Source organism: Puma concolor, chromosome F2 (genome assembly GCF_028749965.1).
Source record: "Puma concolor isolate L17-30 chromosome F2, mPumCon1.1.hap2, whole genome shotgun sequence".
Lineage (NCBI taxonomy): Eukaryota > Metazoa > Chordata > Mammalia > Carnivora > Felidae > Puma > Puma concolor.
The window spans coordinates 7,103,177-7,127,149 of record NC_141684.1 but is presented as its reverse complement, the minus strand read 5'-3'; the positions used below and the strand labels follow the sequence as shown (position 1 = coordinate 7,127,149).

Genomic DNA, 23,973 nt, shown 5'->3' with positions numbered 1-23,973 from the left:
AGGTGGGTGCTGTTATATTAACTCACCATTTTACAAACAGGGAAGTGACTACTTGCCCAAAGCCAGCCGGCCTGGGGCGCTGGCAGCCGGGTTCCAAGTCCATGCCCCTCCCCTCTCTTTAATCCTTCCTTTGCATTTTCATCTACAATCTGTTTCTTCTTCCATCCATTCTCCCACTGCATCTCTTCCACACAACTTTGATTCTGTCACTTACATTGTATTCTTACTGCGACACATGGCGGCATTTTTTTTAATAGAGTTACTTTTATTTTATTTTATTTTATTTTATTTTATTTTATTTTATTTTATTATTTTTTTAATGTTTATTGATTTTGGAGAAAGAGCCAGAGTGTGAGTGGGGAAGGGACAGAGAGACAGAGGGAGACCCAGAATCCAAAACAGGCTCCAGACTCTGAGCTGTCAGTGCACAGCCCCACATGGGGCTCGAACTCAGGATGGGTGAGAACATGACCCGGGCTGAAGACGGACACTGCACCAGCGGAGTCACCAGGCGCCCCCGTGATGGTACTTTTAATACAAGATGTGATGAAAGTACATCTATATATGTATATATATTCTACTACTTTTCCTCATTAAATCACACATCATAACTTGTGCATCTCCCAGAATAAAAATAAATGGATGTGGAAACCAGGATAAAAAATTACGAAAATTCCAGGGGTAAAGTTAGTACACAAGAGTACGTGTTATTCCGGACAGTCGCAGAGATGGTCTTCGAATTGTGCTTTGAGCTTCCTTGTAACCAAAGCTGAGGAAGACAAGGCTATGGAATTCACTGGGTCTGAATATCTAAAAAAGTAATAAAAGACAAACATGCTCATTAAAGCCAGTGCTTCCTAGTCCTGAAACTTGTGAGAAGTGTCCGCAGTGCACAGTCCCCAGTAGATCTCTGCCACAGCCAGTCCCTCCATAATGCCATTTGGATTCTCCCTCTAAAATAAGTCTGGTTTTCCTTAATCACCTCTTCCATCCTCCCTAATCTGGCCACACTGCTCGTCCGGTTTTCATTTACAGTCTTAATGACTGGTTAAAATCCAAGTTGGTTTTTGTCTTCTCCCTGCTTCAGTTTCCTCGGTGGCTCTCTGTGCTGTTACAGGAACACCCGAACCTCCTGCCGGGCTCGATGACAGGCGCATCATCATCTGGCACTCTCCCCGCCCTTTCTGACCTTGTGGTTTTCCTGTACTGTGGCCAGGCTGCCCTCCTTCCTGTCTGGCAAACTGGCCAAGCTTATTTCCCTCTCACGCCCTTTACATTCACTACCCCGGCTCTCACCTCGTCCCTGGGCCACCCGGTGGTAGGCAGACACAGGCATGGTATCCGAGAAGCCTTGCTGATCACCTTGTTCAAAGTCACCATCCCCCAGTCCCAGAGCTGGTCTACAGCATCCTGTCTGGGTTCCTTAGTAGCATTTACTAAACTGAATTCCACCTTTCTTGTTTGTTCCCTTTTTCATTGGTTACTCCTCATTATAATGTAAACCTGCAAGGGCTCTTGTGTCCTAGGACCTGGCCTAAAGTAGTCACTCAGTAAAAAGCTGTTAGGTGAATACAGTACAATAGCAGGTCCTTTAGGCTCATTCTGGTCAAGTGTTGATCATTCAGAGTATTTTGTGTTAATATAATTCGCTGCCACCTGACTGAATGTACTAGGGGATTAGCTTCGCAGGGGTGGTCATGTGGTTATCACCATTTTGGTATTTCAGAGTGGAACAAGTTATTACGAGAGTCTTCATGAATGTTCCCCACTGTTACCACTTCAGGATGCTTTTCTGCTGAAAGATGTAAATGATCTAAAATTAAATCCTGCAGTGGGAAGTGATATGTGTTTTAATAAAACCTTTCCTTTCAGTTTCAAATGAGAGAACTAAACTTATACCTTTTTTAACTTAGGAGGTAAGGAAGCTTCTCTACTTCCAGTCCATCCTGTCCAGGGCCTCCAGAAACCCTGCCGTGAGATGCCTCCTCCCTAGCTCTTTGCACGGACCCCAGCACAGAAGGAGGCTGGAGAGTTGAGGCCGCTCTGGGCAGCACGCTTTTGGGCCGGTCTTCTCCACCCTGGCCTGCCGCCGCCGGCGGTCTGAGCTGAGCAGCCCTGACCTCGGGGATGCTCCCTTTTATCCCTTCTTCACGACAGCTGGCTTACTCTGTGCTGCTTTCGCACTGACCTTTAGTCTGGCCATCTGGCCCTTGCTCCCAAGGAGCAGGCAGACTTATCTCCCCGCCTTCGATGCCACAAACAGCAGGAAGAAGAGCGGAACAAGCAGATGAAGCTGCCTTTCTGAGTAGTGAATACACGTGCCTCCGTACTGGGCGCTGAACGTGGTGGCTTTGACTGCGCGTGCGCACGCGCAAAGCCAACGCAGTCCCTCGGGGCCTTTTGTAAGCTTTCGTCAAATTGGGAAAATTTTCAGCTCTGGTTTCTGTAAATGGTTTACCTGCCCCTTTCTCTCTTCCCTTTCGTGGACTGAAGTCCCATGTTAAATCTTACGATTGCGCTTTGCAGACTATATGCTGAGGTGCTGGGAGCTGCGGCAAGCTCCCAGGTTGGCCATGGGACTTGAACGTTTCCAGGGACCCCCACGCAGCCTTCAGCATCTGTCAGACACTGTCTGAGCTCTCAGCTTCGGGGCATTATTTGTAGTTTCAGTGTTAGATTGTTCTCCACGGATGTCTTGTCTTCGTAAGGCCCGTATTTTAGCAGTTGCTGTGTTGAACAGTAAGTAGCCACAGGTGCATAGGTCGCTACATAACCTCCACACGCGGGATCGGGTGGGACACGGGCACTTGTGTTTCCTTGTCCACGTTGATTTTCACATGATTTCACTCTTCTTTAAAACCTATCATGAATGATGTCACGGATACTAAAGACTGTTTCAGTGATTGAAAATGATGTATTTTCCCTCATAGTATGTAGAGTTATGAGAATCGTTATTAGGAAAACTGAATAGTTAATATAAGGGTCTTAAACATTTCCCCAGTGTATGATATGGTTAATTAATCTACTAATCTACTACTAATTTAATCTACTAATTAAAAAGTTCTCTTTTTAAATATTTATTTTTGAGAGAGTGCAAGTGGGGGAGGAGCAGAGAGAGGGGGACAGGATCCAAAATGGGCTCTGTGCTGACAGGCAGACAGCAAACGAGCCCCATGCGGGGCTCAAACTTACGGACCGCAAGATCATGACTTGAGTTGAAGTTGGACGCTCAACCGACTAAGCCACCCAGGTGCCCCAAGAAGTCTTTTTTTTTTTTGATTAAGGAAAGGGTGAGTATAGGAAATTGACAGCATATTTATTTTCCTACTGGTCCAAATTATAGACATTTTCAATTTAAAAAAACAAAACAAAACTTTCTTGGGATTAAATTTCAGTAGAAGGCCCTTGCCTTCTCAGGACATTCTACCACCAAACTGTCAGAACAGAAGTCACCTTCCCTTCCTTCCTTCTGGTGTAATAAGAACCCGGGCATTGGTACGTGACACATGTACCCCACTTCCCGGGCAGAGGATCCTAGGGGACTTTGCTGGGAAATGAGTCTCTCTGCTTTCGTGGCCATAAGCTCCACCACCTTTCTCCCGCTGAGCTGCTCCCTCCGTTGTCCGCATCCACTCACTGGCTTTTTCTTCCAGGGGTCCCTGATGGTGTATTAGTGCGTGGCCATAATGGAGCTGATTCAGGGGAAACAAAAGGAGAAAATGGGTGGTTTCTTTTCAGATCCTTTTAATAGGCTTTGGGAAGACAACGAGCAAGGCAAATAACGTTGCAAGTAGTGTGAGAACTTCCCCACAAGAGCTTGTAAACTCTGCAGCCAGCCAGGGACGGGCAGAGAAGAGCAACCGCGCGCGGTTCTCCTGGTTACGGCGTGGCCGACCGCGTACGTGTCAGGTGCAGCCTAAGGCCCGATAAACATTCTGGGCCTTCCTGTAGGCTGCGGGGCCCGCTGGAGGAAGGGTTCTGACCCCCCAGTTTGCCAGCAGAGTTTTTCTGACCATAACGTTGGACAAGATATCCTGAGAAGCAGAGGCCATTTCGGGCGGACGGCATCTGGCGAGTATGTTCCTGAGCCGTGGAACATACTCCCACACGCCCGGGGTTCCAGAGGTTTGAACATCTGCCTTCCTCTTTGAAAATCAGTCAGTCCCTTCCTGCTGTCAGGTCGTTCAACGTCACAGGTTTTCTTGGAGCAGTTTCTGTGACAGGGGTTGACGTCACAGGGGTGGCGAAGTCATCATTTTGACGTCCAGAAAGTTAACAAGTGTAAGTCAGAGAAATAGGTAATTAAGACAGAGTGGCGTCAATAGGGGTAGGGGGTGTGAAAGCAAGTGCGATGGAAATAGAAATGAGGGTGCAAGGAATTTTAAATGGGGAATGTGGGTGTGAACAACTTAGGGTGGAGGTAAAGGAATAAGACAGGAGAGTATCAGAGGAAGTCATTCCAGGCAGAGGGACCAAGACTGGAAAGCAGAAAAGATGGGGACAGTTGGCTTGGAGTTAGAGTGTGGCTTCATGGCTCTTTCAAGCCAGGGCGTTTCTCCCGGGCTACGCCCTCGTTTCCTCGGCTGTAAAATGGAGCTAGAACACCGAGCACACGCTAATCCAAACCCTGCTTGATTTTTTTCATGTCCCGTTCAAGCCCGAACCGTGCCATATGTTCTTTTCTGATTACTCACAATGATCCCGCACTACAAGTTGAATTCTTCTGGAGGACCTTGGGCAAAGTACACATCTCCCTGAAGCTCCTTCATTATCAATTCATTGTCATCAGACAGGAAGAAGACTTGCCCTGGATAGTGCCAGAGGCCGAAAGAAATAGGGCTGTTAGTTAGAAATGATAGAGACTTTCACTGTTTTTATTTTTAAATAAGGACAAAAAGTAAAAACACGCCAACAGAACTGGAAGACAGTGACAGGCTTCAGAGTAAGGAGTGAGCTCTCTGTCTTCAGGAATGGAAGGGAAGATGGACACATTTCTTGCACTTTATGAGAGATTTTGCTTCTCACACACTGTCTTACGTTGTCAATAATAACCGGTTGGTAACTTCTTGGAGAAGACACAAATTGCCTTAGATTTATTTTATACTCTGTACAATGTAGGACAGTAAAACAGATTGGAGATTGGATGGATCGCAGAATAAAGTGGTAACCGTTGGGTTTAGTAACAGGTCTGTCACTTCTGGGTTCAAACCAGGAGCAACAGCACTTGAGAGCTTCTCGGAAATGCAGGATAAGAGTCCCCAGCCTAGAACTACCGACTCCGACTCTGCCCTGACACAAGTCCTGGGTGACGAGGACGCTCAAGAAGTGTGTGAAGTGCCCTAGAAACACATTTCAGATCATCACTAAACGTGCAAAGAATAAGGGCTGCCAGAGGCTTCTGGAAGCGTCAGTCTTCATTGGCTCTGACGATTTCTCTTGCACATTCTGAGGGATCCTAACTGCAGGCTCTGCTCCGTGTTTCCTTTTATCTAGCCTCTCACTCACTTGTCAACCCCCGGCAAGAAAGAAAAGTCTCGGAATGATTAAGCTTCACTCTCAGAAAACCCCAGGGATGAAGAAAAGTTGTCAATGTGTTTGTTAAGGAGTCTCTCGGAGAAATAAATTATCCCTGCGGTCGCTGGTGCATCAGGGCGTTGGCCTCAGATGACAGCTCTCTGGGCAGGTCTGCTTCCCACTGTGATACCCGTGGTACCAAAGTAGGACGCTGCCGTTGGCTCCCTCGGGCACCCAGCCTGTGGTCAGCCGGGGCCAGCCTCATCATCCAGGGCTCCTGCCACCAAATACACCATTTCACCCTCTACTTTTTGCTCCCCATAAGATTCCTAGACAGAAGCCAAACAGGACGATAGTGTATGGTTATGCTCTTTCTCTCCCAGTCTGCATCATCTCTGCTAAATGCATGGAGGGTACATAAAGGTGCTCACTGGTGCTCACTGGGTGATGAGCTGTACCTTCGTCTGTTCTCGTCCTCTGGTGCGCAGCCGAAGGAAGGTGTCGGGACTCCCAATTCAGAATCCAAGTGGAAGTCTGTGTAATAATTACCGCTTACTCCGTGCCTATGTTAAGCTAGGCACTTTATATATCGCGTGGGTAAACCTCACGACCATCTGCAAGAGCTAGATGCCGTTGACGCCGCTTTATGGGTAGAAAGCTGGGCTCAGCAACTAACTGACAGTAGATTTGAGAGCATAGATATGTTGGAACTCAAAGCCTGTGCTTTTTCATCACATCCTAAAACCTATCAACAATCTATAGGTTCATCTATAGATTATGAATCTATAAATAATTAGTTCCTCATTCATCCATACCTTTGTATTCAGTCCTTCAAAGCACTCTTCCCGCAAAGGTACCTGTTGACAAACCTTTCTAGACTTCCATATCCGAGTTTCAAGCCAGAAACCAGGGCCACGCTGCTGAAGAGGGCAAACAGAAAGAACCGTTGGCAATCGCACCTGTTCCTGTGCTCATGAAACTTTCTGTTCAGATGTGTGATCTTCTGCTTTCTTGTTAGCCTCATTCTGATCAGTGTAGCAACCTGATTTTATCAATTTGAACCAAGTTTTCTAGTAGAAAATTAATAAGCCCCCACTGATTATCAGGATCTCATCCTTGTCCCCATGTCAGCAGTCCTGTTATTAATCTGTCCCCGGAGCTTCGTTTGTAACATTTGTGCGTCCTCCGCAGCGTGGTCAGACTCTTAGGTTTGTACGCTTCTTTCCCTCACGCCTTCCTCTCGCTGGGGGGGTGGGGGGGGTGAGGGCTTAAAACCACACAATTCTCATGGAATGTCATACTTAAGAACTAATCTTCAGGGGCACCTGGCTGGCTCAATCAGTGGAGTGCATATGCCACTCTTGATCTTGGGGTCATGAGTTCAAGCCCCACGTTGAGTATAGAGATTACTTAAATAGATAAATAAATAAATAAATATTTAAAAAAAGGAATCTTCAAAGGATCTTCCATAGATAAGTGTCAAGAGCTACATACATCAAATGACTTGTCTGAAATTCTGCTACAGATATTTTAGTATGATTCCGTATACTCCGAGGGCACATAAACAAACACTGTTGATGATGCTGGGAAAGAATTGTGAGCTTCTTGAATATATAAATTTGTGTCTTTCATTTGATGGGAAACATAAATTCATAGATTCAGAAAACATGCTGAATATTTTGTGGTCCATATGCTAACTTGGATGGCAGGGATGGGGTATTAGCTAAGGAAGCAGGAGGCTTAATTAGTTTGAATATACTCAGATTAAATGAAATATCACACAGGAATTATGTGCTATACGTAGAAATTATTCTTTTCTCTAATCACATTGAAGCGTTTTCTAGATATACACTGCATATAAAAAGATGAGTAAGACTATAGAAATTATAGTGTCATCATCATTGTTCAGAGTGATTGAAATTTATATACATTGTTGATCTTGATTGAGTAGGGGATGTACTAGGTACTTTCTGTGTCTTGTGTCATTTTCCTGCACTGTACCACTAAGAAATGGGTTGTGTAACTCACTTGGCAGTGGAGGAAACTGGCTTGGAAAGTCTAGACTGTTGATTAGTTTGAATATTAGCTGGAAGACAGAAGTTGAGCCAGTAGGTGCAGTCAGAAATTGAATTCAGATCTGACTTCAGTGTCCTTTCTCTTCACCACCACTTTTGGTGTACCAATTTTTATGGCCTAGGACGAACAAAAAGACCTAATTTATAATATGTATAAAAGGAATAATACAAGTTACCTAAGAGTGAAAAAGTCTTTTAGATTTTGCATCTTTTCGATGACCTTAAAGTTTTGAGAAGTACTGGCCAGGTTTTTTGTAAGATGTCCCTCGTTCGGGATTGGTTTAATATTTTTTCTCCAGATCAGCTTGGCCTTACGGTTTCAGGGAACAAAAACCACAAAGGTGAAGTGTCATTTTCATCACATGTTGAGGGTTCATACTGTCCACATGACATAGTACTGCTGACGTTGCCTTGGTAACCTGGCTGAGGTCATACTTGAAGGGTTTCCCATTTACAGTTACTCCTCCCCCGCCCCCCTTTGAAGGGTGGGATATCTACATAAGTTATCGGAAGATGTTTCTCTTCTCTCCCATTATTATTTCAGTCATTTGTTTATGTCAGTGTAGACTTTTGCATGTTTCTACATTTTATACATCCGGTTAAAATCCAGTACTGCTTTTTTTTTTTTTTTTTTTTTTACTCGGATTGTTTCAGCTTTGGCCATCGAGAGCTCTTTCAGTTGGCTCCTCCCTGCTCCTTTCACATACACTCATTCTTTTTGTTGGTTATTTATGCATTTGTTTATTTACTTATTTTCAAGTACTTGCTTACTGGTTTTTAACAGTTTCTTAAAATTTATTTATTTTGAGAGAGGGAGAGAGAGAGAGTGCGCATCACAGGCGGGAGCGGGGGGGAGAGAGAGGGAGGGAGGGAGACAGTCCCAGGCAGGCTTCACACTGTCAGTCAGCGCAGAGCCCAGTGCAGGGCTTGAACTCAGGAACTGTGACATCATCACCTGAGCCACAATCAAGAATCAGACGCTTACCTGAGGGACCCACCCAGGTGCCCCGAGTACCCTTACTTTCTGCTCTGCAAGTTGCTGCCGCAGCATCTTGCATACCGGGATCGGCCATTTCTCCAAGGAGCCGTGGTTCCTTTTGTTGGAGATCGGTGTCAGAGACCAGAGCTGGGTGCTGGTTCTGCTTGCTGCTGCTGAGATGTCCTTGAGTCCAAGCCCTCTTAGCTGTCAGAGCGAGGAAACGTGTATGCTACGAGGCCACGTGTATATACACATCCGTGCATATTTCTGCGATTCACTGTCTGTATCTATAGTAGATGAATCAAGAGTTCATACTAACGTGTCCACTTCTAATCCATTGCCTTTATTGCCCACTCTAGCCTCTGTCCCTTGCTTATCTATAACCTTCACTCCAACACGGCGTGGCTTCCATCATCGTCCATCCAGTGCACATGCATAGTGTCTCAGAATCGTACGTGCACCTGCACCCCTTCTCGTGGGAAATAACTCTGTCACCTAGAGCAGTGCTTGCATACAGCTTTTTTTGCCTTTAACTTAGAAACTTCACTCGTTTCTAAATTCATTTTTCCTCTCAACTTCAGAACGGTGGTTTTTTTTATGTTTTTTTTTGTTTGTTTATTTAGAGAGAGAGAGCAAGTGAACAGGGAAGAGGCAGAGAGAGAGAGAGAGAGAGAGAGAGAGAATTCCAAGCAGGCTCCATGAGTAGCCTGACACAGGGCTTGATCTCATAAACCGTGAGATCATGACCTGAGCCAAAATCAAGAATCTGATGCTCAACTGAGCAACCAGACACCCCCATGAGGGTGTTTTATATGTTTTTAATATAGTTCACATGTTTTGTCACATTTAGCATTCCATCCTAAACCCTCAATTTCCTAAATTATATATATATATATATATATGTATATATATATATATTTTTTTAGTTTGCATACATTAAAGTTCACTCTTTGTGATACAAAGTTTTGTGGGTTTTGACAAATTCTTTGTCACCTATCCACCATTTCAGCATCCTACAAAATAGTTTCATCCCCGTAAAGTGTTCCTACTGCTTTACCTGTTCAACCTTCCCTCTTCCCCTGAACCTGTCTGCCACTGATTATTTGTTTTAACTCATCAGTGTAGTTTTTTTCTTTCCCAGTATGTCATATAATTGGAATCATACGATATGTAGCCTTTTGAGATTGGATTCTTTCATGTAGAAACATTTTAGATTCATCCATATTGTTTCCTGGTTTGTGAGCTCATTTCTCTTTATTGCAAATAATATTCCCATTGTACACATGCACCCTAGCTTGCTTATCCATTCACCCCTTTTTTTTGGAGGGGGGGGTCAGGGAAAACCTTTAATTGATTCACTTGAGTTCATACAAGTTAAGCAAAATTCCTAGAGAGGAGCTTTCCTCCAGAAAATTCTTATTTTTCTTTTTAGTACTTTTTCCATCAAAATAAATTATAAAATATCAAACTTTTTTTTAGTATATAATTTATTGTCAAGTTAGCTAACATACAGTGTATATACAGTGTGCTCTTGGCTTTTGGAGTCCCGTGATTCATCACTTACATGCGACACCCAGTGCTCATCCCAAGTGCCCTCAATGTCCATCACCCATTTTCCCTGCCCTCCCCACCTGCATCAACCCCTAGTTTGTTCTGTGTATTTACGAGTCTCTTATGGTTTGCCTCCCTCTCTGTTTATAATTTTTACCCTACGACCCAGCAATAGCACTGCTAGGAATTTACCCAAGGGATACAAGGAGTGCTGATTCATAATGGCACATGTACCCCAACGTTTATAGCAGCACTATCAGCAATAGCCAAATTATGAAAAGAGCTCAAATGTCCATTAACTGATGAATGTAGATTGTCCTCTTAAAGGGCATAAAGCTGCAATAAACATTCCTGTGCAGGTTTTTGTGTGGAAGTAAATTTTCAAATCAGGTGGGTAAGTACCTAGGAATACAGTTGCCAGATTACGTGGTAAGATCTCATTTAGCTTTGTAAGAAAGTGCCAAACTGTCTTCCTCTTCTGTGTGCCCATGAGCAATGCATGAGAGCACCTTTCCTTCACATCCTCACCATCAGTTGGTGTATTCAGTTTTTTGATTTTATTATTCAAATAGATATGTTTTAATTTTCAGTTCCCTAATGACAAATGATACAGAACATTTGTCTATTTGCCATCTGTATAACTTCTTCAGTGGTCTGTCTGTTCTTTTACCCATTTTTAAATTGGGTTTTCTTACTGAGCTTTAAAAGTTCTTTATATATTTTGTATACAGGTTTGTTTTGTTGTTGTTGTTTTTTTTTATCAGATATATGTTTTGCAAATATTTTCTCCCTTTCTGTGATTTGTCTCTTCATCTCCTAACAGTGTCTTTCTCAGAACAGAAGTTTTTAATTTTAAGAAAGTCCAATTTACCATAGATTATATCATAGATTCTGCTTTTCATATGGTATCCAAAAACTCATCAAACCAAACCCACATTGATTTCTTCTGAATTTTCTTCTACAAGTTTTATATTTTACATTGAGGTGTAAAATCCATTTTGAACAGAGAGGAAGGCAAACCATAAGAGACTCTTAAATACAGAGAACAAACTGAGGGTTGATGGGGGGGGAGGAAAGGGGGAGTGGAAAGTGGGTGATGGGCATTGAGGAGGGCACTTGTTGAGATGAGCACTGGGTGTCATATGTAAGCGATGAATCACAGGAATCTACCAAGAGCATGCTTGACACACTGTATGTCAGCTAACTTGACAATACACTATATTTAAAACAATAAGCAAAATCCATTTTGAGGTAATTTTTGTGAAGGATATGTCTGGGTTCTTTTATTTTTTTTCTTTTTTTTTTTTTTTTTTTTTTTTTTTTTTGAGGCCTATGGATATCCGTTTGTTTTAGCACCATTTGGTGAAAAGACTTGTTTCTCCATTGAATTGTCTCTGCTCCTTGGTCAGTAGTCACTTGACTACATTTCTTTGGATCAGTGTCAGGGCTGTCTTTGGTTCCGTTGTTCTGTGTGTCTGTTTTTCCATCAATACTTAACTATCTTGATTACCGTAGCTTTATGATGATAAGTCTTAAAATCAGATACTGTGAGTCCTCCAGCATGTTCTTCTTCGGTATTTTGTTGTCTGTTCTGGGTCTTGCCTTTCTGTGTCTTCTCTAGAATACGTTTGTCAGTCTACAGCGTGGCTCTCTGGGATTTTGATTGGGATTACACTGAGTCTGTAGGTCGAGCTGGGAAGAATTGGCAAGAATTGACTCTAACAACGATTACTCATGGGATTATTCTCCTTTGATTTATTTCATCACAGTTTTATGGTTTTCTACATAGAACACTTGTACATATTTTGTTAGATATGTACTAAACCATTTCTTTTGTTGCTTTAATAAATGTTATTATGTATTTTTTTAAAGACTTTACTGTTTTAGAGCAATTTTGGGTCCACAGCAAAATTGATAGGAAGGTATATAGATATTTCCCATAGGCCCCTTGCCCACACACGTGCATAGGAAAATCTGAAACACTTCACAAATTGGTATGTCATTCTCTAGCAGGGACTGGGCTAATCTTCTCTGTATTGTTCCAATTTTAGGATATACCTTGCAAAAATGAGTACTGTAAGATATATATGAGTATATATTGTTGCCTTACTAGCTTTGTATTCCAAGACCTTGTTTTTATGCTTATTAATAAGCTCTAGGAGGGGGCACCTGAGTGACTCAGTCATTTAAGCATCTGACTCTTGATTTCAGCCCAGGTCATGATCTCGCAGTCATGGAATCAAGCCCCGGATTCATTCATTCATTCATTCATTCATTCATTCTCTGTCTCTGTCTCTTTCTCTCTCTCTGCCTCTCTCTGCCTCTCCCCTGCTCACATGTGTGTGCACGCACTCACTCTTTCCCAAAAATAAATAAATAAACATAAAAAAAATAAACTCTAGGAGTTTTTGGCTGCTTTGTTTTATTTTGTTATGGTTGATTCTTTGGGGATTTTCACATAGAAATTATGTCACCTGTAAATAAAATTTTATTTCTTCTTCCACAATCTTACAAGTTTTATTCCTTTTTATTGAATTAGGACTTCCAGTACACGTTGAATAGGAGTAGTAAGGGTGGCCACCCTTGCCTTGTTCCCAGTCCTAAGGGGAAAGTATTCAGTTTGTCACCATTCAGGATGATAGTAGCTGTAGGTTTTTGTAGATTTTTTTTCAACTTGAGGAAATTTTCTTCTTCCTACTTTGCTGATTTTTTTCATGAATTGGTATTGCATTTTGTTAGATGCTTTTTCTGCTCTTTATGATTATATGATTTTTTTTTTTTTTTTTTCTTTAAGCCTTGTTGATGTGGTCGATCACATTGGTTTCCTAGTGTTGAACTCGCCTTACATACCTGGAATAAATCCCATTTGGTCATGGTATATAATTTTTTGATATATTGTTGGATTTAATTTGCTACTATTTTTGAGGAATTGTACACCTTTGTTCTTAAAAAGATCATGATTTATGGGTTGTTGTTGTTTTTCTTCCCCCCATTTCTTAAAGTCTTTAATGGCTTTGGTTATCAGAGAGCCTTATCCTTGTTCCCCCTTGGATGACATATCTCTTCTTGGGGAGGTCAGATATCAGCTAGGCCAGTTCTGTGGCATCCTCTCTAGACCCCCATGTTCCCTCCACCCAACCCTCTGGCCAGTTGTGGCTCCCAGAAGGGGACTTAGAAAAAAGATCTTGAGAGGTGCCTCCTCTGCTAGGTCCCCACCAGGGTTCAGGACTAAGCAGAGACCAGTTACTTCTGTCCTCCCCATTGGCCCAGTGTCTGAGTAGTAATGCAGGAGTAATTTCAGGAGGCACTTGCAATGACCAGCTTCATAGAAGGAGTTAAGGAGGTATTCCCTCTGATTTTTATTTTCTGGAAGAGATTGTAGAGAACTGATATTCTTTCTTTCTTTAATATATGAAAGAATTCATTCAGTGAATTCCATTGGAGTCTGGTGCTTTTTTTTCTTTAAGATTATTACTCTTTTATTAAAGTTCTTTAATAGATATTTCAGATTATTTAATTATCTACTTGTGGGATTTAGTTATTTGTATATTTCAAGGAACTGGTGCATTTCATCTAAGTTAACACATCTCTTGAGCCTAAAATTGTTTCTAATCTTCTTTTCGTATCCTTTAATGTCCTTGGGGTCAGTAGTGATGACCCTCTTTCATTTCTGATACTGTTTATTTTTCTTGTTTAGCACATCTAGAGGTTTATCAATTTTATTGAACCTTTCAAAGAACCAGCTTTTGGTTTTGTTAATTTTCTCTGTTAAGTCTTTAGCAGTGTATTTGCTATCCCAATGAAACTAAAGAAGGAGATAGGAGATGCGCAGGCAGCCATGTTATTTATGACAGTTCTCTTTATTTGGGGGATGTTGTCTGTGGGAGATGGATGAGGCCAAATCTTTTATTCTCTGTCTTAGCCTCATTTTTCTCTCATTTCTTCATAGACCTTGCACATTTTCTCAGGTTTTTGCTTTTTTGGGCTATTCTTGGTACAGCCTCCTTCCTTGCTCTCTGACTTGAAATCTCATATTTTATGTTAGAAATACATAAATACACATGTTGAATTCTACTTCAGAAAGTATCTGTTTATTCAGCTTGAGAAGGGTGTTTAACAAAAAAAGAATGGTATTTTAAATTACTCTGTGGTAGATACATTATTTGGGAAGGTACATTTAATTTTCTCTTTCATGGCACTCTGATGTATATTTTGGTCCCTAGCTTTGCTAGTTATGTATTCTCAGTTTGAAGATCTCTCCAGCCTCAGTTTCCTTGTTGATAGATAAGTAGAATGCAGCCCAGCTCATAGTGTTGGCATGGAGGTTGGATGTGACCCCGGCCTGGGTCCCGAGTGGATGCAGCCTTCCCAGATGTCCATAGCTTCCTACTCTGTATTTTAGCCAGAAATTGAGTCTTGGGGATGCTTTGATGTTATTATATTTATCGCTGCTGGATAAGCTGCCTAAGTGACTTGGCTTCCTTTTGGTAGATAGCTGTTTCTCATTTGCTTTAGTTTTTACTTTGTGTGTGGTTTCCTTGTTTCTTTTTACAGAAATATGGGACATTGATTTTTCTGAGGTATAAATGCATGTGAACCATGGAATGGTAGAGACTATGATGAAGATTGCTAACTTGACCCTCTTGCTTACAGGGGAAGGGGAGGAGTCACAGCCCGGCCAGTTGGAGTTGGTGTACCACGAGGGACGCCGGCTTCCAGAGGAGTCCTTTCCACCCGAGGGCCAGTGAGTCGGGGAAGAGGGCTTCTCACTCCCAGAGCAAGAGGAGTGCCCCCAACTGGGTACAGACCTCTGCCGCCACCCCCAACACAAGAGACCTACGGAGATTATGTAAGTAAAGGTGTCATGTGATTGACGCAATCCTCACATAGCATTGCATGTTGTAACCAGCGGCCCCCCTTACCTTGTTGTGGTTCTTGAACATTCCACCTCAGTTCAGCAAACATTTATCAAGTGCTAAATAAGATGTGGTACTTGAAGTGTAAGAAATGAAAAAGAAATAATCTCTTAGATCAGGTAGCTTACAACTAAGATAGGGAAGATGAATTGGGGCCAGTGGGAAGGTTCAAGACCAGGATCAAGGAGACACGCTATCGAGCTCTTACAGGACTTTAAAGTAACATTTATTCATAGTCCACTCCAGATTGCCTCTGAGTAACCCAATCATTTAAAAAATAATCACTTCCACATACCAAGTTGTTTTCACCCTCAAGTGTTTCCTCTGAAGGGCTGCTGCTGAATATGGGTTCATAGTTGAAATGTTTTTCAGCAAAGAAAACAAAAGTTCCCAATTTTTTTATATTAATGCAAATTAGTTTTTCCACTTACCATTCAATAATTCTTTGATATGGTTCATAGACTTAACATAAAAGAAAGAAAATATATCCGTGAAAACTGGGTGGAGGGGAAGGGCAGAGGAGTTTTTTAATAAGAATACAACCCGCCTGGGATTCTTCCTCTGACCTCTGAGTTTAACATAAATAAGGAAAATAAGTAGTGGATAGATGTTTCTTATTACTGGCTGAAAGTATTAAAGAAAAAATGCATGAGCTGTTGTCAAGGAAGGAGAAGCGGTGACGAGGCTAAAAGCAAGAGCCGATGGGCTCTCATGTTTTAAGTCAGGGAAATTTCTTGCTGGGTGCTCGGCACCCCTTTGCACGGTGTCTAAAAGTCTGCATTAACTCTCTGGGCCGCAGACAACATCTGCAGCTTGGTCCACAGCCACTGGAAAGAGCAGTCTTTGCCCTGGGCGAACTGAACTTTTTGTAATTCCCTGAATATGCTGTGTCCCCTCAAGCTTCCAGAGCTTTCCTCGTGCTGCTTTCTCTGCCTAGAATCTCATCTCGTACTTCCTGTCTGTCTTGCTAGACCTAGCTCAGCTCTCATGAGGGGAATTCAGAGGAGGTGGGAGCTGATGTATTGAGTGTTACTGCTGAGGTCATGTGTCTCAGGCACGTGTCTCTTTCCCACCTACACAACGACTTCTGGAGGGGCAGGGACTGTTAGCTTCTGTCTCCCCATACCTGGCAGAGAGTGGCTCCTGGGAACTCAGCGAATTATACTCAACAAATAAATCCCACGGTACTTTCGCCATTTTGCTGTTCAGTTGGAGAAGGACGTGGCCTCCACTTCTTCTCCTTGTTTTCCTTACAGTTTGACATGTTCCTGTTTCCCAGTATTCCCACCAAATGACAGTAATCATCATGCCTCAAGCTCTCCCACAAATGCAGAGTGCCTTGCAAATAGCAGAGACTACAAAGGGAAGAAAGTGCTATTCAGTTTCTCTTAGTAGGGCCTGTGTCTTTGGTTTTCCAGCTCAGCTTACGTTGAGTTCTCTCAGGTCTGGATTAATGGGGTTCTGGCTGGATGGTGCTGCCGTAATTGTCAGGCAGAGGGTGTGGAAAACCCGGATCCTGGGCCCACTGCACCATCCATGTGGTATGAGTCAGGCAAGGTCCTTGTGTGGCTTCATAATCACATTTCAGAAAGAGCTGTTGCCTTCTTCCCACTCATTACTTCACCTTTCCGCTCAAGAAGATCTACTGAATTCCTGCTGTGTGAACGAGACGCATGTCCTCTCTCTCGGTGTGTACACCCCAGTCAGTCTGGAATGAAATTAGGAGCGACTGGGTGGCTCAGTCTGTTAAGTATCTGACTCTCCATTTGGGTTCAGGTCACGATCTCCCAGTTCGTGAGACTGGGTCCCGCATCAGGCTCTGTGTTGGCAGCGGGGAGCCTGTTGGAGAGTCTCTCTCCCCCTTGCTCTCTGCCCCTTCCCTGCTTGTGTTCACACAAGCTCTCTCTCTCACTCAAAATAAATAATTTTTTAAAAAAATGATTTCTAGGATGAAATTAGATGAATACAGATAAATATTTCTCGAAAGGCTCAAGTCCAGGGGAGGAAAGGGAGGGAGAAATTTAAGGCACTTGTTTCTTTTTCTATTTGTAGCTCTGATTTTTATTGATAAATGAACAAATGGGAAAGGCATTGTAACGATTGTTCTGAAAAGTACCGTCTTGCGTTAATTCGCCCCCCTTTCCATTCACTGCAGTGGATGATGGGACAGGGGCCGTGCAGAAGGACACTTGTATGCTTTCAGGAGCAGACAGGGCTGGAGAGCTTGTAGGAGAAAGGTGGCCTTCACTGTTCGGCTGCCCCCCCTCGCCTGGCCCTCGTCCAGGCACTAACTGTCGCCGCGGCCGCGGTTCCAACATGGTTGCCTTTCTGCCACGCGACAGTGTTGCCTTCAAATAACCGATGACCACGTTTGCTGTCTTGGTTTGAATTTACCTGGAGTGTGGCCCTGGCGGTTTCATCAAGTTCATGCAGTAACTCTTGCACACGTGACTGCTTTGAGAGTGTGCTGTAGGTAGTGGAGTAGGACACACGCACAAAAGAAATACTGCTGATGCTCGACCAACACAGGTTTGGACTGCATGGGTCCAGCCATGTGTGGATTTTCCTGATAATTACAGTACATTACTATAAGTGTATTTTCTCTTCCTTATGATTTTCTTAATGATACCTTCTTTTCTCTGGGTTACTTTATCGTAAGAGTACAGTATATAATACACACAGCATACAAAGTATGTGCTAATCAACTCTTTCTGTTACTGGTAAGACTTCTGGTCAGCAGTAGGCTATTTATTAGTAGTTAGAGTTTTGAATTTTTTGTAATGTTTATTTTTGAGAGAGAGAGAGTGCAAGCAGGGGAGGGAAAGAGGGAGAAGGAGACACAGAATCTGAAGCAGGCTCCAGGCTCTGAGCTGTCAGCACAGGACCCGACACGGGGCTCGAACCCATGAATTGCGAGATCATGACCTGAGCTGAAGTCAAACGCTTAACCGACCAAGCCACCCAGGCGCCCCCATTAGTTAGGTTTTTGGGTGGTCAGATGTTACACACACATATTTTCAACTGCATGGGGTCAATGCTGCTTACCTCACATTGCTCAGGGGTCAGCTGCACTATCCTGAGTGCACTTGCTTCCTCGAATTGAATTACTTCCATGAAGAGTTTATGTACTATACCTTTCTCTCTTAATTTGTATCTGTTGCTCTTGGGAATACTTATTGAAGTTCATAGCCAAGAACAAGGATTTTCCATGTCTCCCCTAGCATTTTACAAGCCCTCCACGGTGGTACAGTGAAAGCTTCAGTAGCTGGATGCTGTGCACAGCCAACAGTGTTGGGGTCTGGTGTGAGGAGGAGATAGCCTCCTTGCCTCACGGCGTGTGCTTTTGACCCCTCTTCGTTTCCTCACCTGACTTGAATTTAATTTCTTACTTCCACTCCCTCTAAATACAGCCTTGCAGCATCTGGCGTATTCCCAGACATTGGCCGTTGGTCCCGTTTGAAATCCTGAAGATTAATCACAACATGCTTAGCTTTGGAGCATGAGAAGGGGAAAGCAATCATAATTTTAAACGAGGAAATTTGTTTGCTTGTAGGATTTTAGATTAAGTGGGTGCACCGAAAGATACCCGACTTAGAAAGCGTAGGATCCTGTAACCGCCTCAAATAGTTAATTCAGGGGCGCCTAGGTGGCGCAGTCGGTTAAGCGTCCGACTTCAGCCAGGTCACGATCTCGCGGTCCGTGAGTTCGAGCCCCGCGTCGGGCTCTGGGCTGATGGCTCAGAGCCTGGAGCCTGTTTCCGATTCTGTGTCTCCCTCTCTCTCTGCCCCTCCCCCGTTCATGCTCTGTCTCTCTCTGTCCCAAAAATAAATAAACGTTGAAAAAAAAATTAAAAAAAAAAAAAATAGTTAATTCATTCATGTGGCAAGTGAGAAAGTTGAAGTTAATCTTTAAGACAATTATCCCATTGAACTAGAATGATCATAAATTAGCTTCTAACCTCCGAGAGTATGGATCCCTCACTTGCATTCACCTTTATATTCCCAGCACCTGATGTGTATCTGGCACATAGGAGGTCTTTAATAAATGTTTGCTGAATGAATGAATGAATGAATGAATGTTCTCAAGACTGAGTTTTTAAAAATTGCCATGGTGTGGAGAACCCACCCAAGATACCTCCTGTGTGGTTTTCGTTTTTACTCATTTAGCAATTTATAGAGAACTTAATTATTAGCAGACAGCTCTATAATGCAGTCATTAGTTAGTATACATCTGTTTCTCAGAAGATTATAAACTTCTAGGGAAAACACCGTGTCTCTTAACTGATGTCTAGACACTAGCATAGTTTTTGGCACATTGTACACACTAAGTAAATCTTTACTGGATTAGAGACCTGGTAAATTTTCCTAATGAGGGTGACCATTGATCTTTTCCAAGTCATTACTGTAACCTTCCGGTGGGAAGAAGTATGATAGTTGGCATTTGAAAAAACATCTTGCCTCAGTTATCCTTGTCTTCTGGTGTTCAAAAGGCAGTTACAGGTAACAACGAGAGAAGACTGGTTCTGTGTGTAGCTCCTGAGTCACATGCTAAAGATCTCCTCTCAGTAGAAGAACGAACTTTCCAGAGTGATGGGATAGGATATTTAACGAGAAACCACTCTCCACAGGGCACTTTCCTATATGTCATGTCATGTTCTCGTGGCCACTCAGTGAGATATTAGGATCCTATTGTACAAATGAGAATTTAGGGTTGGGGAAGTTAAATGTCTTGCCCAAAGTCACGTGGGTGATAAAGGAGGCACAGAGGCGGGATTCCAAATTCAAGGCCTGTCTTCTCTCCCCAACAGTCAGTGTTTCATTAAAAACTCTACCAGCTGGGATTATAGGCTGTTCTCATCTTTGGAGAAGAATGTGGCATGTTACCCTCCTTAGGAGTGTGGGGGTGATGGGTGACCCCTGTGACCCCTTTCAGGGTAATCAGCCCCTGGTCTTAAGCTACCGTAGGTAGATGAATGGAAATTGAGAATAATTAGGAAGAACAGGATGGGCTTAGGATTTTTAAAAATAATCAACAGCAATATTATCCTATTTATTGGCAAAAAGAAAAGTAGTATTTTTTGTTAAGAGTTTCAGAGCATCTGTAACTCTTGAAAAAAGACTTGTCATTCCTTGGGGACTCAGAAGTGCAAGTTCTAAAGTCTTCCTTGCAATACATTCTTCGTGATAAATGCTTTATTTCCGTCAATTTGTTTGGTTATATCTAACCAATTCAATTTGCTTTTCGTTTTAACTTCCATTTAACATTAGTATTGGAGGCCGTCGTGTCCAGAATAAAAGGCAAAAACGTTGCTTATTTAAACAAAAAAGGGGGTAGGATCCTGCCACAGCTGCTGCTGTTTTGAGAAAACACACATGTCAGTCCCGAAAACCCGCCGTGTTCTTCAGAGTACGTGCCCTGCAGTGAAAGATTCCAACTTTGTGTTAGGCTCAAAACTCCGTGAATGATGTATGTTACAATTTTTAGTGAGTGGTTGCAGTATGCTGGTTGTAAGAATATGCCTGATAAGGGGCGCCTGGGTGGCTGAGTCGGTTGAGCGTCTGACTTCGGCTCAGATCATGATCTCGCGGTCTGTGAGTTCGAGCCCCGCGTCGGGCTCTGTGCTGACTGCTTGGAACCTGGAGCCTGCTTCGGATTTTGTGTCTCCCTCTCTCTCTGCCCCTCCCCCGCTCATGCTCTGTCTCTCTCTCTCTCTCTCACTCTCTCTCTGTCAAAAATAAATAAACATTAAAAAAAAAAAAGAATATGCCTGATTAGCCCCAGTGAGAAAGCCTGATAATTTGAAGGTATTTCCTTGTCAAAATGTGCCTATTGAAATTTGATTTTTCTCACGGTGTGTTTGTGAAGATACTTAATCATTTGTAATATCATCTGAGCCGACTCTTCTTCATCACAATCCCTATCACCAAATATTCCCTGAGTATGCGTCCTTGAGAAGAACATCCATCAGCAAGTAGGTTTGTTGGGCCGGGGAAGATTTTTGTGACAGGAGTGCAGGTGACACACGGTAGCCGCTTGTGTAGAATGGGCCAGCTCACCATCGGTGAGACCAGATCCTTCTGTCCCCGAGTGCTGGTCTCTTAAGAAAACAAGACAATTTAACATGATTAGCTGCTTTTTTTTTTTTTTTCCCCAGAAAAGAAGAAAACAGATAATGGATATGTTTTCAACCATTTGAGTATCAATTGGGACCTTCTCCACTTTTAACTTCATAAAATCAGACATCATTACTGTCTGTAACTTCTCAGCTCTTTTTTGAGAACAAGAAGCACCTCTTCCCCAAAATGACATTGATTCATTAGTTGTGTCCAAATAATTAAATAACTGGTAATTAGTATAACCCAGAATATATTCAAAGAGAGCACTGTAACGATTCAAAATGTTGGTATAATTATGTGCAAGGATGTGTGATGCGTCCTGGCAGAGCCCAAGTTACATATGAATTTCTAGAATGAAACTGTTTTTGATAAATTACTTCAGGCTCCGCGTGCCAAGCAAACACACAATCCAAGTAGGTGCGTGTTCCGTAAACACTCAGCGCCTTTTACCGTCTCTGAACACTGTCGTCCGTTGCCGTGATCTCCCCCAACATTTGTATGTTAACAGCGACTGGATCTAAATCTCCAAGCCAGGCCTCTCCCTTGCACGCCCTGCCCCGCGGTGTCCGCTTCCTGTGTCCTCTCTTCCTGCGTGCGTGCCCAAGGCGCTGTCACAGCTGTGGTCTGGGCCAGCCCGGAGGCTCACGGAGGCGGGTCGTGGTGGAGGCGCCGCCACACCCCCAGGCTCCGGGCTGTCGTCCGCGCCTCTTCGTAGTTCCCTGTAATCATACAGGGAGCCAGGTCTTCTCACGGCTGCGTAGCTGTTCGGTCTCCAGCTCCTCCCGTGACGGCGGCTTTAGTGAAGGTGCTGGCCCTCCTTAGGAGATCTCCGTCCCTCCCAGCCTCCGGGTCACCCCAGTGGGTGACCGCACCCACTTCCCCAACCTGCCGCCATCCGTCTGCGGTGCCGCCCTTGGTCTTCATGTCGCCCTGGGCACTCCCTTTAAATCTCTGTCCACTCCTGTGTTTCCTTCCGCCCAGCACATAGTCCTCTTTCAGTAAATGCTGGTTGTTCAGATGGACACATGAATGCACGTACAGACAGACCTGTTGACGATTGCCGTAGCCTGCTTAGTCGCACCTTTGCCCAAAGCCTTGTCCTAGTTCTGGTTCTTTCCCTTAAATGACGTATTATTCATACTCCTTCTAGAGTACGTTCTAGTATCTGTAGTCTGATAATGCTACTGCCTGCCAGCTCCAGACGTAAAAACTAGTTTAGAATTTTAAAAGGATAAGTGTGAGATTCTGCTCAGTGACCTCCGAAGGCCTTCTCGAGTGTCCTGCCTGACTGTTCAGCCTGCTAACCCTCTGCTGTCCCCACGTGACCATTTTACGTTCTGTGGGTATCTGTTGTGGTTCCCTCAGCACAGCAGGGACTTGAACGCTTTGCATGTGCTGTTGATTCTCTTCGAATGCCTTTCTTGTTTTGTCCACACACACTCTTTTGACTGTTTATTCTCCTGTTGTGAAGCCTTCCTGGTCCTGATCAGACACTGTTAGTGGCATCTTTGGTGCTCTTTAGACCTACCTCTGTGTCTGCTTGCTCGTTTTGTCTCCAGTAGACTGTGGATTTCTTGAGGGCAGGAACTGTCTTTTCTTTTACTTCCCTCCCCTTCCCCTTCCATCTTTGTTTGCGCAGAGCCTGTCACAGGGCCTGACATTTTAGAGATAATAAATAAACATGCAGAGGCTGGCCTTTATTACTGCCAACTAATTGTGTCATTTCATGTGTCCCATGCACTGTTACACATACTTAGTGAAGTAAAATTAAGTATCTCAAGCCAATTTTAGCAAACATAACATGGCTCATTTAGTGAACTAATGTGAAAGAATACAGTTTGATAAAGAGAATGTTATTCTGACAGATGCAATACATACTTGGTTTCTTATCCCCCTTCTTATCAGTATCACCATTGTTTCCTTCTTATGCAAAGTGTTTAATCCTTTTGGGCTTTAGTGTCTGTAACTGCTAAGTACAGGTGAGGGTACTTGACCGAACAAATGAGCAGGTTAGGTCAGACACTGGCCTGACTTCCTTTCCAACTTCAGAATTCTGTAATTGATTGTTTTCTGAAACTTACTTGGTTCCCAGTGTCACCCTAGAGAAGCTTTTTCTAAGGAGGAATTACATTTTCATAAAATAGAAATCTTGATACTAAAAAGAAATAAACAGAATAAACAAAGCAAACTAAATTTTAATGAGAGAAGCTAAAAGTGAAAGTGAGTGGCTCTGAGTCATTTGAATTCTAGAACGGACGTTTTGGAAAATGTTTTAAAAAATGAGATTTCTTTTTCCAAAGGCATACTCACTATTCAAGATGTATAAACTCAAATTGTCTTAGAAATTTTAATCATATTATTTTCCAACTCAGTGAATTATGGCTGTGTCTGCCATCTATTTATTCATAGGAACTATGTGCCATTCGGTGATATCCCAGTGTCCTCATGTGTAATCATTCTAAGTCTTGGAGGCTTAGTTGATGGCTCGATCACCTTTAAAGGTAAACCTGGGAGGACACTCTAGATGAAGTCCTACAACTTTACCAGAATACGGAAGCTCTCCGCAGGCACTTGATATGCTCGGATTATCCAGCTGAGCTGTGGACTGAACAGAATGTGGAATTGTCCAGCATTGCCCCTGTGATGCGGCAGTGCCTCTTTGAGAGAGGCAAGGGGAGGCCTGGCAGACCAAGGGCTCTCAGGGAGCCTGTGCTCTGCCCTGGAGACAGGCCTTGAAATGAGGAGATAGAGCTTCTCGATCCTGTCTTACTGCAGCTGCTGTCGGGTGCTTCCTCATAGGCCATCTGCCAATAGTTAACTTA

The 23,973-nt window shown here is 43.2% G+C and overlaps 1 protein-coding gene, 1 long non-coding RNA gene and 1 other non-coding gene across 8 annotated transcripts in view; 1 reads left to right on the top strand and 2 right to left on the bottom strand.

Moving 5' to 3' along the window:
• Window positions 1-6,432, bottom strand: part of LOC147571806 (uncharacterized) — a 33,667-nt gene extending 27,235 nt beyond the window's left edge. The window contains exon 1 of the long non-coding RNA XR_015246708.1: window positions 6,330-6,432. This is a non-coding gene — a long non-coding RNA (uncharacterized LOC147571806). The remainder of the gene's footprint in view (window positions 1-6,329) is intronic.
• Window positions 1-23,973, top strand: part of KHDRBS3 (KH RNA binding domain containing, signal transduction associated 3) — a 192,855-nt gene that overhangs the window by 108,760 nt on the left and 60,122 nt on the right. For all 6 annotated transcript variants that reach the window (XR_015246704.1, XR_015246705.1, XM_086695314.1 and 3 more), the window contains exon 6: window positions 14,773-14,968. Coding sequence is in view for 4 of the 6 variants with exons in the window: in XM_086695314.1 (XP_086551440.1) it covers window positions 14,773-14,968 (196 nt within the window). In the remaining 2 variants the exon portion in view is untranslated. The remainder of the gene's footprint in view (window positions 1-14,772; window positions 14,969-23,973) is intronic.
• Window positions 12,088-12,192, bottom strand: LOC112859824 (U6 spliceosomal RNA). Its single transcript, XR_003223556.2, has one exon. It is a non-coding gene; the product is annotated as a U6 spliceosomal RNA (small nuclear RNA).